The sequence below is a fragment of the Mauremys reevesii genome, linkage group 16, assembly GCF_016161935.1.
Source record: "Mauremys reevesii isolate NIE-2019 linkage group 16, ASM1616193v1, whole genome shotgun sequence".
NCBI classification, from domain to species: domain Eukaryota; kingdom Metazoa; phylum Chordata; order Testudines; family Geoemydidae; genus Mauremys; species Mauremys reevesii.
In genome coordinates, this window is record NC_052638.1 from 4,825,554 (window position 1) to 4,841,220 (window position 15,667).

A 15,667-nucleotide genomic window follows, 5' to 3' on the forward strand; every position below is an offset into this window, starting at 1 on the left:
CGTGCACACACACACACACACACACCCCTTGCACCCACCCACCCACCCCTTCCCTGCACCGTGTGCGCGCGCACACACACACACACACACACCTTTCCCTGCACCATGCACACACACACAGACACACCCCTTGCACCCACCCACCCACCCACCCCTTCCCTGCACCGTGCGCGCGCGCACACACACACACACTCCTTGCTTGCACTGTGCCCACGCACACACACACACCCCCTTCCCTGCACCAGGCGTGCACACGCACACATTGCCTGCTCTGTGCACCCATGCACACACACACACACACACACACACACCCTGCTCTTCCTGCACCGTGCACACACACACACATTCCTTGCACAGTGCGTGCATGCACACGCACACACACACACCCATTCCCTGCACTGTGCGCGCACACACCTCTTGCCTGCACCGTGCACGTGCATGCTCTCCCCCCTTGCCTGCACCGTGCGCACACACGCGCACACACACCTTCCCTCAACTGTGCACGCACACACAGCCTCTTCCCTGCACCGTGCACATACCCCCCCTTCCCTGCACCATGCGTGCGCACACACACACACACACCCCCTTCCCTGCACCATGCGCGCGCACACACACACACACCCTTCCCTGCACCATGCGCGCGCACACACACACACACACACACCCTTCCCTGCACTCTGCGCCCCCACACACACCTTCCCTCAACCATGCACACACACCCCTCTTCCCAGCACAGTGCACACATGCGCGCGCGCACACACACACACCTCTTCCCTGTACCATGTGCCCACACGCACCCCTCTTCCCTGCACTGTGCTGCAACAAAGTGCGATTTAGCCATTATGTTATATGTGAGCCTATGTGAGTCTTACTGTTTTGCTTGAATGCTGTGTGTGCCTCAGTTTCCCTGTGTATTGCACCAATGTCTAGGTGGTGGGAATAAGGGGGTGTGACTTTTGCGGAGCCTGCTCCAGCTGCCTGCATGGATGCTATGGCTGCCCCTTCGTAACCTGAGACCCAGGAGAGGGATGCGACCAGGTGATTCTTGGCCTGGGAAGCGAGACAAAGGCCAGAGCAGGAGCAACGGGCAGGGCAGAGGCCAGGCAGCTGGAAGCGGGTCAGTCCCAGCTGGCTTGTGACACAGGATCAGAGCCCTGGCTCTGGGCTCCCCTCTCCCCGCCACCCCAAGATGGACTTGGCTGAAAGTCACTGATTTCTGTGCTAACAAGTTCTGTCCTACGCTATGTTCCTGTTGACTAATAAACCTTCTGTTTTACTGACTGGCTGAGAGTCACATCTGGCTGCAGAGTTGGGGTGCAGGGCCCTCTGGCTTCCCCAGGAGCCCTGCCTGGGTGGACTCGCTGCGGGAAGCGCATGGTGTGGCATGGATGCTGAATGCTCCATGGTCAGACCCAGGAAGGCTGAAGCTGTGTAAGCTTCTTGCCCTGGAGACAGTCTGCTCAGAGAGAGGAGGCTCCCCCAGAGTCCTGACTGCTCTTCCCTGCACCATGCAAACACACACACACACACACACACACACTCTTCTTCCCTGCACTGTGCACACATAGCCCCCGCTTCCCGGTACATTGCGCGCGCACACCCCTAACACCCCTCTTCCCTGCACCATACGCACACACACACAATCTTTCCCTGCATTGTACTGTGACCATGCACCCCATAATGCTTTATAGAAATATAGTTATGAGTGTAAATATGACATAACTGGAATATGTTTTATGCTACATATGCCATTAACGTAGCTTTGCAAAGGTTATGTTCTACTGAATATATTCATCCTATTTGTAGGCATGTATCATTTTTATATCTGAAGTTGTGAGCATTGGTTCTAAACCTGTATTTAAAGTGTTTGCTGTAGGAAGCACATAAGGCAGATTTGGTCAACATAGTGTGAAGAGGTTATTCAAGTAATTGGGAGCACTTAGCTAACAATGGACTTTGGGAGATGCCAATCCACATCTGAGTTTTCCTGGGAACGTTCAAACACTGGCATTAGCCTGCGAAAAGCTGAATCATCCATAGACACGTGACTTGCCTAGGTGGCTACAGACTCCATCTTGTTGTTGTGATTTTGCACAAGAGAACAAAGGGGTTTCCACCCACAAGAGAGGATATAAAAGGCCTTGGAAACCCCTCCAGTTTGTCTTCAGTTGGCTCAAGAGAGAGCCTCTCCACCCCAAGGAGATGTCTGAAAGAAACTGGAACAAAGGCCAGTAACTACGGGGTCTGAGTGATTGCTGGATCCAGACTAGGAAGGAGTCCAGTCTGTGAAAGAAGCTTATTGGACCATCTCTGAGGGGGAGATTTACCTGCATTTAGTTTCCTACTGTATTAGGCTTAGACTTGCGTGTTTGTGTTTTATTTTGCTTGGTAATTTACTTTGTTCTGTCCGTTATTACTTGGAACCACTTAAATCCTACTTTTTATACTTAGTAAAATCACTTTTTACTTATTAATTAACCCAGAGCAAGTGATAAATACCTGGGGGAGCAAACAGCTGTGCATCTCTCTCTATCAGTGTTATGGAGGGCGAACAACTTGTGAGTTTACCCCGTATAAGCTTTATACAGAGTAAAATGGATTTATTTGGGGTTTGGACCCCACTGGGAGCTGGGCATCTGGGTGCTAGAGACAGGAGCACTTCTTAAGCTGTTTTCAGTTAAAGTCTGCAGCTTTGGGGATGTGGTTCAGACCTAGGTCTGTGTTGCAGCAGGCTAGCGTGTCTGGCACAACAAGGCAGGGCACTGAAGTCCCAAGCTGGCAGGGAAATTGGGCTCAGAGGTAGTCCCAGCACATCAGGTGGCAGCTCCCAAGGGGGTCTCTGTGACCCAACCCATCACACGTACATATACACACACAGCCCTCTTCCCTGTACCGCAGACGTGCGTGCACACACACACACACACACACACACACCCTGATCCACTCTGCTGCTGCCCCTCCCGGAGTTGAAAGGTGCGAGAGGCCGGGGCCTGGTCTGTACCTACAGGAATAGACAGGGGTCTGGCAGTTCCTGCCTGACCAGCTGCTGGGGCACAAGCAGGTGAACCGCTGCCCGTCCTCCACGCAGGTCCCGCCGTTGGCACAAGGGTTGCTGGCACAGTGGCTGATACCTGTGGGGTGGGGAGAGATGCTGGTTATCGAGAACCTAGAATGTGGTGACAAAGCTCAAATAAATAAACTCAGGCACAAATACTGGGATCACTCGGTGTCGTCTGACTCCTACCCACCATGCTACTCAGCTGTCCCACCTGGCGTCCTGCCTCCCCCCATCCCCGCCCCTCTGGCCATCCTACCTCCCTCCATCTCCCCGCCTCTAGCCGTCCTGCCTCCACATCAGCTGCTCCCCGCTGGACATCCCACATGGCCATCCTATTTATCCATCCTACCCACCCATCTGTCCATCCAGCCAGCGGAGATCGGAGTGGGCGTGGAGGTGGAGATAGGGGCGGATGGGGTGTTGGGTGGGGATAGGGGTGTGGAGGTGGAGATCGGGGTGGAGCGGAGCATGGAGCGAGGATGGGGGGGGCGCGTGGAGGTGGAGATCGGGGTGGAGCGGGGCATGGAGTGGGGATCGGGACAGGTGTGGGGGTGGAGATCGGGGTGGAGCGGGGATCGGGGCGGGAGTGGAGCCGGGCATGGAGTGGGGATCGGGACGGGCATGGCTTCTGGAACGAAGGCACTGGCAGCTCTGCCCAGGATGGCTGCCGCAGTCCCTAGCTGTGGCTCGGTCCCGTTCCCAGTCTCTGGAGGCCCCTCAGCCCCTCTCCCGGCGTGGGGCTCTGCCCGCCCGTGGTGCCCCCCCAGCCAACACTCACTCCGGCAGACGGGCTGCTGCCCGCTCCACGTCCGGTCCTGCAGGCAGGTGCGCGACTCAGAGCCCACCAGCCGGAAGCCGGCCTGGCACAGGAAATGCACCTCGTGCCCCACCGTGGCCTTCTTGCCCAGCTTCCTGCCATTGAGGGGCGCAGTCAGGGGCGGGCAGCTGCCTGGGGGGAAAGGGGAACGGGGTTAGGAGGGAGCGAGCCCTGCCCCCCCCCGGCTCAATCCCCATCAGCTCCCTTCAGCCGGGATCAGACACCCCAGCAGCGGGACTGACTGCAGGGCCACAGGCTGACTCCTGCCCCTTCCCCAATATATCCCACCTTCCCCGGGTCAGCAGAGTCTGGCAGAGCCCCAGCCCACACTGCTGGCTGCACCGGGCAGATCTGGGCCCATGGAGAGGTGGGCAGGATCCAACCCAGTGATGGCGGCGGCTCACACGGCACCTTTGGCCTCAGCCACCCCTGGTCTGGAGAATTCTTTGTCGACCTACCTACATCCCGCGGGGCAGGACGTGCTCACAGCCTCGAGCCATCTAGCCACTCCAGGCGCTGCCCAGGCCTCAAAGCAGTAGGTAGGGACGGAGCTGGCAGTGCAGTGGAGAGCCAGGGACACCCATGCCCCAGGTGCCATCCAGGAGTGCGCTGGAGGCAACCTGCCCGGGGCAGCCCCACAAAGCCAATGCCTGCAGTACAGCGCCGGGGCACTGGGTTGCCAACTTTCTAATCGCACAAAATCCAACACCCTAGGCCCGCCCCTTCCCCAAGGTCCTGCCCCCCACTCACTACATTCCCCCTCCCTTGGTGGCTCGCTGGTCCCCACCCTCACTCACTTTCACCGGGCTGGGGAAGAGGGCTGGGGTGCAGGAGGGGGTGCGGGCTCAAAATGGGGGTGTGGGCTCCGGCGGGGGGTGCAGACTCCGGGGTGGGGCTGGGGATGAGGGGTTGAGGTGCAGGAGGGGGTGTGGGCTCAAAATGGGGGTGTGGGCTCCGGCGGGGGCTGCAGACTCCGGGGTGGGGCTGGGGATGAGGGGTTTGGGGTGCAGGAAGAGGCTCCAGGCTAGGGGGTGGGGCCAAGGGATTCGGAGTGTGGGAGGAGGCTGCGGGTTGAGGCAGAGGGTTGGGGTGCAGGAGGGGGTATGGGTTCTGGGCTGGGGGTGCCAGCTCTGGGGTGGTGCCAGGGATGAGGGGTTTGGGGGGGGCTCAGGGCTGAAGCAGAGGATTGGGGCTCAGGCTTACCTCGGGCGGCTCCTGGTTAGTGACACAGCGGGGCTAAGGCAGGCTCCCTGCCTGTCCTGGCACCGCGCTGCACCCCGGAAGTGGCCAGCAGGTCCGGCTCCTAGGCGGGGCGAGGGAAGGACAAGAGGCTCCGCATGCTGCTCTCACCTGCGGGCACCACCCTCCAGCACCCATTGGCTGTGGTTCCTGGCCAATGGGAGTGTGGAGTCAGTGTTCGGGGTGGGGATAGTGCCAGGATTTGCGGGGGGTGGCATTTTGCCGGGAGGGTGGCAGGTGGCTCCGGTGGAGCCCCGGGACCAGCGGACCCTCCGCAGGGACGCCTGTGGGAAGTCCACCGGAGCCGCGGGACCGGCGGTGAAATGGGTAGAGCCGGCCCTGCGCGTAGGGCGCCAAAAACCCTGGTGCCGCTCCTGCCCGTGGCTCCCCCCCAGCCTAGGAGCTGGACCTGCTGGCCGCTTCCCCTTAGCCCTGCAGCACTGCCAACCTGACTTTTAAACGGCCCAGTTAGCGGTGCTGACCGGAGCGGCCAGGGTCCCTTTTCCCCAGGCATTCCAGTGGAAATCTGGACACCTGGCAACCCTAGCACCTAGTGCCGCCCAGCCAGAGGCGTTTGCACAGCTCCGCCAGGGGAGCGTCGGGCAGCACCCGGTGCACCATAGTTTGCACTACCGTTGTGCCCGGTGGCCTGCTTGTGGACGTTGCTTTGCAGGACCGTGAGCTGCTTCTTGAGGCTGCGCATCCCCTGCAGCTGGGCGGCCTCCTGCGTGGACAGCAGCTTCTGCATCTGCTGAATGGTGCTGAGCACCTGGCGCTTGCTCAGGCAGTCCTGGGGGCAAACACACGTGTCACCCGGGGTCTGGCTGCACTGCAAGGCCAGAGTAGCAGAACTTGAGTCAGCAGGCCCTGGCGATGCTAACCTAGGGCATGAACAGCTACTCTCATTTGTAGGGCTCGTGGACCCCGGGTCCCAACCTGGGGCTCTGCCTTACCTGGGCCCATGTCCAGCCTCCGTCTCCCAGACTTCCTAGCACCCACTCAAAAAGTGGCCTCTCGGGCCCTTTGCTCGTGGTGCCGTGTCAGGAAACATGGCAGCCCACAGGTCACCGAGTCGGCCCAGGGGATTGTGGGATACGTTTGGTGGACATGAGTCCAGGGGGCTGCATCTATACTGCAAAGCAAGAGGGTGTGAACCCTGGGTCCTGGCTTGACTCAGATTTGGATCCTTCATCCTCGTGGGGTCCTGGGAGCCTGGGTCTGAGCCCTGGTTTAGCATGATTGTGTGTGGACGGAAGAGGGTAAAGCCTGAGTTCAAGCTCCAGGCTTACAGTGCAGTGTAGACGTACCCTTAAGGGCCAGTCCTGAGCGGAGTGCACAGAAATCTCCCCGAAGGCTGTAGCTAAATGCTGCTGAGTCCTGGGAGACGCCCCCTGGCAGCTGGGGCCCAGGCCCATTACCTCACACCCTGGAAAACCCCATTTATTAGAGCAGGTTTCCTAGAGGCTAAACAGAACAAGAGTGGAAGGGAAGTGGGGGCAGGATCCAGGGCCGTGTCTGAGGCTTTCAGCAGGGCTGTCAGACAGCCCCAGCCCCAGCAGGCAGCCAGGAGATTCAGCCTCTGCCCTGGCACCACAGGGACGTGGGGCACTGCAGAGGCCTCAGGGAATTTCCTGCCCTGATTCCAGCAGGCTGCAGTTCAGCATCTCTTGACGCAGCAGCACTGAGTGCTGGGGCACCCTGGTGGGCTGAGAGGCAGGGCAGCGAGAGTGGGCCCTCGGGCCAGGTTATACCTTACAGTCCACGGTGCAGCGACACGGCTGTAGCTAACGTGGAGCTGGAGTCTGCAGGCTGGGCTTTCTGAAGGGCGACTCCAGGGATCAGATACTTCAGCCAGTTAACTGTTGCCCAGAGCCCACGCGTGCGCTCCACGGCGCCCTGCGTTCGAAGGCTGGGCTCGGCTGTCTGTTCCAAGGGCTGCCAGGGCTCGCTGCGGGGAGCCCCTTGGGGACGCCGCTGGTTGGTGCTCCTCATCACTAGCCCAAAGCCCCACAGGGCTGCCTCCGTCTGAGTGTTCCCTCTTCCGCATCGGATTCAAGACACTTTACAACTGCGCTTCAGGCCACGTGCTCCAGGGATCCCCGGCTCTCCAGACCCACTGCCTGCGGCACACTCTGGGGACTGCTGCAGCCAGCCCAGCTCCACGAGGTCCCTCCTCGGCGGGCGTTCTGCAGCCAGCTCCCCTTTCCGCATGCTGCAGCTACAGCTGCTGCCCAGCCGCTCCGGCAGCCCATTCCCCAGGTGGGGGAGGTGTTTGCCGACTGTAGTGCAGGGGACAGGGTGTGTCCTAGGATTGCATTAGCCTTTTTCATGGGTGCAACATGTTGGCGACTCATACTCACCCTGTGTAAACCAATACAGCCAGGTCTTTCTCCTCCTCTGTCGCTTCCAACTGATCCATCCCCAGCTTAAAGCAAAACTGCTTGTTTGTTGTGAGTCGCCGAGTGCACGACCTTGCATTTTGCACTATTAAATTTCATCCCATTTCTATTACTCCAGTTTGCAGGTTCTCCAGGTCTTCTTGTATGACACTCTGGTTCTCCTCTGCTTTGGCAATACCTCCCGGCTTTGTGTCAGCCGCAATTTTTATTAGCACACTCCTGCTTTTTGTGCCAAGGTTGTTAATAAAAATGGTAAATAAGACTGGTCCCAAGACAGATCCCTGAGGAACTCCACTGGTAACCTCCCTCCAGCCTGACAGTTCCCCCACCGTAGTCTGCCCTTTAACCAGTTCCCTTCCCACCTTTCAATTCTCAGATTAATCCGAGTTTAACTACATTTCCCAAGTGGAGCTATACCCAACGCGGCACTGAAATCCAGACAGACTAGATCTAGTGCATTTCCTTAGTCTAAAAACATCCGTCTCGGCTCAAAGCAGAGCAGGTTGGTCTGGCACCATCTACCTGTTGCAGACCCGTGTTGTATTTTATTCCAATTACCTTTCGCCTCTATGTCCTTAACTCCTTGCACTTTCGAAATTGGTTCCAAGACCCTGCATACAATTGAGGTCAAACTAACAGGCCTGGAGTTTCCTGGATCACTTTCCCCCTTTCTTTAAAAGTGGGGCTTTGTTAGCAATTCTCTGGTCGGTCTTCTTACCTGGGTGCTGCTGAGCGGCAGGTGCAGGACGCACAGGGCCACCAGGGCCTGCACCGCGAGGAGCCGCATCAGGCGGGAGCTGGTCTGGGGCGAAGCTCCTGTGACACCCGGGGAGAGCTGAGGGCTGGCTCCTTCCTGGCAATGGCTCAGCCCGCTACACAGATGGGAACAAGGGAACACATGGAGTAACGGGAATAGCAGCTGGCATCAACCCCTGGGCTTTCCCCACCAGATTTCCCTGTGGTCTGCATTGTCACCTGCTGCCCAACGCCCAATCCATCATCCCCCTCCCGCTGCAGTCACTGCCCCCTCCATGGGGCTTCCCCACCAGAGGTGCTTCAGAAATAACCCGCTGGAGGCAGAAAAATCACAAGAATCCCCCAAATATGGCTCAGAATTCACCAACCAGCCAGCCCCTAATTGCATCCCCCCAACAACCCCCCACATATGGCATCCCCCTGGCAACTTCCCCAGCCCCCACCTATGATGGCATCCCCAGCAACTCCTTGCAATGGCTCCCCTGAAGCCCCCACAAGCCCCCTGCCCATGGTGGCATCCTCCCATGCAATGGCATCTCTCCGGCATCTCCCCCCGATGGCATCCCCCTGACAATGCCCTCGACAACCCTCCCAGTGATGGCATACCCCCGGCAATCCCCCCTGTGGTGGTATCCCCCAAGCAACCTCCCATTGCAATGGCATCCCCCAGAAACAACCCCCATGATCGCACCTCCCTGACAACTCCCCTGCGATGGCATCCTCCCAGCAACCCCTCGTGTGATGGCATCCCCCTAGCATTCCCCCCAAATCCCCCTGACAACCCCTCCCTGCGATGGCATCACCTGCCAATCCCCCCCAGCGATGGCAACCCACCAGGAACCCGTCCTTGCAATGGTATCCCCCCCATGATAGCATCCCCTGGCAACCTCCCCACACCGGCAATGGCATCCCGCAGCAATTCTCCTTTCAATGGCATCCCCAGCATCCTCCATGATGGCATTGCCCTGTCATTCCCCCTGTGATGGCATCCCCCCAGCATCCTCCCCTTGCGATGGCATCCCCCAGCAATAGCATCCCCCTTAGCAATCGCCCCCACCGGCGATGGCATCCCCCGGCAACCGCTTCCCGGCGATGGCATCCCCCGGCATTCCCCCATCATGGCATCCCCCGGCGATGGCATCCCTCCAGCAACCCTCCCAGCAACTGCCCCCCGGCATTCCTCCCCTGCAATGGCATCGTCCTGGTGAACCAGGAGCGTGGCTGAAAGGAGCCTTTGAAGATGCCCTTTCGCTCCATGCCTCCACCCACCCCTGCTGCTGCCCCAGCCACCAGCGCCTGTGTGAGCCCTCAGGGCAGTTCTCGAGGACCGGGGCAGGCTGGCTTATGGCAGAGGTGCCAGCACCCCCAGGCGTGGGAACAGCCCTGCTCCCTGAGAAGGAGCCAGCATGGGGAAGATCCCAGCCTCCCTCCCCCGCCAGCAGGCATGCTCACTGCATTGCTCCCCGGGCTCCAGCCAGGCTAGGAGCTGCCCCCCACCTGGCCAGTGCCCCTGCAGGCCCAGGCGGCGCCTGCACAAGGGGGCCTGTCCTCTCTCTCTCTCCGAGCCCTGCAGGAAGATGCTGCACTCTGCTCCCCTCCCTTGTGTCTGGGGCCCCTGCAGACCCCTGCTTTAGCCTCAGTGACAGGCAGACCGACCGAGCAAGCTGTGGCTGAGTCTCCGGGAAGGTGGAAGGTCCGGCTCAGAGCCTCCTGCAGCCCCTGGGAAGAGAGAGCGCCTGCTGCAGCAGCGGGGCCTCTCCCGGGCACAGGGGAAGGCCAGCCAGCGGGCTCAGAAGCAGAGGTTGTTTGTAAGATGCAGGCTCCTGGCTTGCAACCCCTTACTCCCGCTCCTGCCCTCCTGCCGGCTGCAATTTATCCTCCCAGCCACGTGTTTGTTGGTTTTTCCCCTGGCTCCAGCGGCGGGAGGGCAGCGGGTGGTAGGAAACGTTTCCCTTGGCACCAGCCCTTCTCTCTCTCCTCCAGATCAGGACATTTCGGGCCTTTCATCTGCAGAGTCTGTTGCTAATGCTGGTCACGCAGTGGGCAGATGCCGGCTTTCCCCGAGGCACTCAGAGCTCTAGGATCCCTGGGCGAGGTCCTGTTCACACCAGCACTTGCAGCTAGAAAACAGCGCCCAGGAAGGGCTGTTCCCCAGGCTGCCTCTGCCCACCCCTTGCTTTCAGTGGCAATTCCCATGTCTTCCCAGCCCAACAGCTCCCCCCAGCTCCCCCTGTACAGCCACCTCCTGGGATCACACCCTGAGCTCGCAGACACCAGCTGGTATTTGTGTACAGCGCCATGCACACGGTGCTGTATAAATGGTGAAGAACTGAAACCAGGGCACCTCGCACTAGGGGTGAGCCCCCAGGGACCCACCAGAGCTGCACAAACGCAGAGCAAGTGAATGCACAAATGGGGCTTTTACACATATACCCAGTGGGAGACGCAGTCAAAGGAGATCGGGTCCTGAATGAATGATGAAGGGGGTGAAGTTAGTGACTCCGAGGTGGTGGAGGCACCCGGCTCTGATTTAAACTCTGTCCAGCAAGGCAGAAAAAGTGGGGGAGTGTCGAGAACCCACAGTCCAGGGCAGATTCGGAAAGAGCTTGGCTCCTCGGTAGGGATCTCAATACGGGCAGGTTATCAGAAGGGCTCTGCAGCCCTCACTGGGCCCGACTGGCAGGAGAGTCTAGCGCTCAGCATACCGAGTTCTGACAATCGTGCTCTTGCAGCACGAGGAAGATCTGATGAACGCAGCCTCGATAAAGAGGAAACCTGGGGAAACTTGGAAAATAGGAATACGAATGTGCCAGGCAGTCTGGGTTCCTGAGTAAGAGAATTAACAAAGGAACTCAATATACAACTGGAAATTATTTCTGAAAAGCTCTAGGGAGGAGCTAGGAGACTGAATACAAGCAAAGGTGGTACCGAGCTTCAGAAAGGTAGGAAGAGAGACGCTGGCAATTACTGTGCCATAAATCTAACCTCCATCCCCAAAAAAACAATGGAGAACTATTAAGAGGATAAAAATCACTGACCATCTAGGGGATAACGTAGCCATGAGAATTCAGCAGCCTTGATTTAAAAAGCAATTACATTTGTCTGGCCAGACCATGCTCTGAATGCTCATGGATTGCTTTTGTAAACCACAGCGTTAGTGGAGGAGTGTGGAGCAGTAGATGTCAGGCATGTGAGCAAATGTCTCACAAGACTGATGGCCCATAACCAAACTGGTAGGAAGCGGGCCAAGGGCCGGTTTGCAGGGAAGTCTCTATGGAGCTAGTGCAGGAACCCGTTTCAGGTACAGTCCTCGATGATCCAGAAGAGGCTGAATAAAATTCCCAGAGGACACTAAACTGGGAGGAGTGGCAAACCGCAGCGAGGACACAGCAATGACACAAGGGTCCTCATGAAAGAAGTACAGGCAGTGGGTACTCGGATAATAATATTCCCCAGCTCTTACATGGCACTTTTCATCAGTAGAACTCAAAGCACTACACAGTCCTCAATGTATTTATCCCCACATGCCCCTGAGACGCAGGGCAAATTGGAAACTGAGGCACAGAGAGACTAAGGCCCAGGTCTACAAAGGTATTTAGGCTCCTAACTTCTAATGGATGGTGCACAAGCCACCCTGATTCAGCTTAGAAAAATACACGTCAGTACATCCGGGGAGGGGGAAATCCTCCAGGCCTCACACCCCAGAGGAGGGAGAGTCCTGGGAAGCAGCAAGGCTGAAAGCAACACAAGGGCGAGCACGTTTGCAGCGAGATGTGGTAGCAAAAAGGCTGAGTCTAATTTTGGATTGGCCACATGGAGCCTCGGGTGCAGGTCTGGGACCCACAGAAGTAGGGGCTGGATGAATGGAGTATAAGGTGGATAGAAAGCTGGCTAGATCGTCGGGCTCAGTGGGTAGTGATCAATGGCTCCATGTCTAGTTGGCAGCCGGATTCAAGCGGAGTTCCCCAAGGGTCGGTGCTGGGGCCGGTTTTGTTCAATATCTTCATTAATGATCTGGAAGATGGCGTGGACTGCACTCTCAGCAAGTTTGCAGATGACACTAAACTTGGAGGAGTGGTTGATACGCTGGAGGGTAGGGATAGGATACAGAGGGACCTAGACAAATTAGAGGATTGTGCCAAAAGAAATCGGATGAGGTTCAACAAGGACAAGTGCAGAGTCCTGCACTTAGGATGGAAGAATCCCATTCACTGTTACAGACTAGGGACCGAGTGGCTAAGCAGCACTTCTGCGGAAAAGGACCTAGGGGTTACGGTGGACAAGAAGCTGGATATGAGTCAACAGTTTGCCCTTGTTACCAAGAAGGCTAACGGCATTTTGGGCTGTATAAGTAGAGGCATTTCCAGCAGATCAAGGGATGTGATCATTCCCCTCTGTTTGGCATTGGTGAGGCCTCACCTGGAGTTCTGTGTCCAGTTTTGGGTCCCACACTACAAGAAGGATGTGGAAAAATTGGAAAGAGTCCAGCCCCCTAAAAATGATTAGGGGGCTGGAGCACATGACTTCTGAGGAGTTGCTGAGGGAACTGTGATTGTTTAGTCTGCAGAAGAGAAGAATGAGGGGGGATTTGATAGCTGCTTTCAACTAGCTGAAGGAAGGTTCCAAAGAGGATGGATCTAGACTGTTCTCAGTGGTGGCAGATGACAGAACAAGGAGTAATGGTCTCAAGTTGCAGTGTGGGAGGTCTAGGTTGGCTATTAGGAAACACTATTTCACTAGTCGGGTGGTGAAGCACTGGAATGGGTTACCTAGGGAGGTGGTGGAATCTCCTTCCTTAGAGGTTTTTAAGGTCAGGCTTAACAAAGCCCTGGCTGGGATGATTTAGTTGGGGTTGGTCCTGCTTTGAGCAGGGGGTTGGACTAGATACCTCCTGAGGTCCCTTCCAACCCTGAGATTCTATGATTCTATGATGACCAGCAGTATATCGAGATGTTAGAGAGAGGTCAGGGAAGAGCAGCTGGTTAGGGAGCTGGAAGATTACAGGAGCTACAGTTTGCTAAGAGCAGGGCCGGCTCTAGACCCCAGCACGCCAAGCATGCGCTTGGGGCGGCCTGCTGCCGGGAGGGCGGCAGGCGGCTCCGGTGGACCTCCCGCAGGCGTGCCTGTGGATGATCCACCCGAGCCGCAGGACCAGCGACCGGCAGAGCGCCCCCCGCAGCGTGCCACCCTGCTTGGGGCGGCGCAATGGCTAGAGCCGCCCCTGGCTAAGAGGTGGCTGTTGGAGCCAGGATGTTGCAGGGGAATTACTTAGCTAAAAGGGACAGAACTAGGGTTAGGAGCAGGGACATTTTCCTGCCAGTCAGACCTGCCAGGCTGGGGAACAGTCTGCACGGGCAGCGGTAAAAGCCACAGCGCTTAGGGGTGTAGAATGCCGGACACGGTCAATGCTAGACTGGGCAAACACCAGTAAATGTACAATGGGAATGTCCCTGTCGGGGGAGGGAGCGGGGCTGCATGTGACCTCACAGATCTTCCCCAGCAATAGAGGCTTTGACTGGGTTGTTTCTTTGGGGCCCCCCTGGGAACCCTTGTGTTGTGTGTCCCACCTCTCCCCCCCAGGAACAGCTGCTCACATGGGTAGGGAGGCACAGCGGTGCTGGCCAGTGGGAGGAAGGGCCTGACACAGGCCCAGCAACTCAATGTCCTGAACTGGCTTTGAAATACCATTGTGCCAATATCTCATTTCAGCATCCAATGAGCGAGCAGAAGCCCAGGGATTGGGACGCTCCAAAGCGCCTGTGGCCCTGAGGGTCAGTCAAGCTGGTATCTCTGCTCCTGAGCGGGCCGCATAGCCCAGCACTATCTGCTTGAGATCCCACCGCGGCCCACAGAGGAACATGGCAGCATCCTGGCTACTAAAAGTGATGAATGAGAAAAGCAGTGATGGGCCGAGTCAATGCTCTAGTGAGGCTGTGACCATGGGGCATGCTGGGATCTCTGGATCAGGACCCCACGGGTGGGGGCTGTGAGAGTACCCAACAGGGGTGTGATGGTAGCAGTGTGGTGAATGCCCCCTCAGCCTGGCCACGAGAGCATGCCCCACTGTGACGAAGTGGGACTGTTCTTAATGTTTCCTTTGAATACTGTGTGAGTGCCTCAGTTTCCCCTATGCATTTCTTAAGTCTCCAGTGTGCATAAATGGCCGACACTCTGTCTCCTGGCAACAAATGGCCGGGGCCCTTCCCCCCTGCAAGGGGGTGGCTAAGGGTGAAAAAAGAGATCAGGTGACCTCCTGGGCCGGGAAAGAGACAAAGGCCAGAAAGTAGGGGCTGGAGGGGGTTTCAGTTTGGAGCTGGCTGGGCATGGGAAGTGAGTGCACATGGGGTTGTCTGGCTCACTGGGCCCCAGAATGGACCCGGCTGAGGGGTCCCGTTCTCTGTACCTACAAGCTCTGTTTTAGATCATGTCCTGTCATCGAATAAACCTCTGTGTTACTGGCTGGCTGAGAGTCACGTCTGACTGCGCAGTGGGGGTGCAGGACCCTGTGGCTTCCCCAGGACCTCGCCAGGGCGGACTCGCTGTGGGAAGCGCACGAAGGGGCAGAGGATGCTGAATGCTCCAAGGAGAGACCCAGGAGGTGAAGCCGTGTGAGCTGCCTGCCCTGCAGACAGTCTGCTCCGAGGGAGAGGAGGCTCCCCAGAGTCCTGCCTGGCTTTGCGGGGAGCAGTTCCAGAGCATCGCCCGGGGACTCCATGACACCCACACACTGGTAATGTTCCCGGCACTGCCAATGACCTTCAGGAGTCTCTCCATACAGCTGCTATGTCAGAAGGGGCAGGAACATCTCTGTGAAGCCTTCCTAGGTGCCCGTGTGTCTAACACCAGCATGTGCCCCATGGAGATGGCAGCCTGGGGTGCGCGCAAATGCAAGTCACTCTGCCCTCCTTCGTGCCCAGCAGGCATGTACCTGAGCTGGTCGTTGCCCGCTGGCTGAGCTGCTCTGTGCCATGCCAAGCCACCCTCCGCCATGTCTGCTGGGACACGGGGCAGGTGCCGAGCTGGGCTCATTGGAAAGCTTTGCTGGGCATAACTCACCTGAGCTGCTCAGCTGGGAAGAAAGAACCAAATTGCTGCTAGTCTGAGAGCACCAGCCAGTGGCATAAATGCCCTCTCGTGGCCCCCCGCCGTAGTGTGAGGGCTGCCCAGGCACTGCCCGTACGGGGGAGCAGAGACCAGCGGCGTAAATGCCCTCTCGTGGCCCTCTGCCGTGGTGTGAGGGCTGCCCAGGCACTACCTGTACAGGGGAGTAGAGACCAGCAGCGTAAATGCCCTCTCGTGGCCCCCGCCATGGTGTGAGGGCTGCCCAGGCACTGCCCGTACGGGGGAGTAGAGACCAGTGGCGTAAATGCCCTCTCGTGGCCCCCTGCCGTGGTGTGA

The 15,667-nt window shown here is 57.9% G+C and overlaps 1 protein-coding gene across 1 annotated transcript in view; it reads right to left on the reverse strand.

Annotated features, from left to right (window-relative positions):
- The window catches only part of LOC120384664 (fibulin-7-like), a 31,108-nt gene that overhangs the window by 9,760 nt on the left and 5,681 nt on the right, over nt 1–15,667 (reverse strand). Inside the window, exons 2-5 of the mRNA XM_039503646.1 lie at nt 8,232–8,385; nt 5,748–5,904; nt 3,837–4,007; nt 3,006–3,131 (exon numbers count right to left, since the gene is read on the reverse strand). Coding sequence (XP_039359580.1) covers nt 3,006–3,131; nt 3,837–4,007; nt 5,748–5,904; nt 8,232–8,300 — 523 coding nt within the window. The 5' untranslated portion in view covers nt 8,301–8,385. The remainder of the gene's footprint in view (nt 1–3,005; nt 3,132–3,836; nt 4,008–5,747; nt 5,905–8,231; nt 8,386–15,667) is intronic.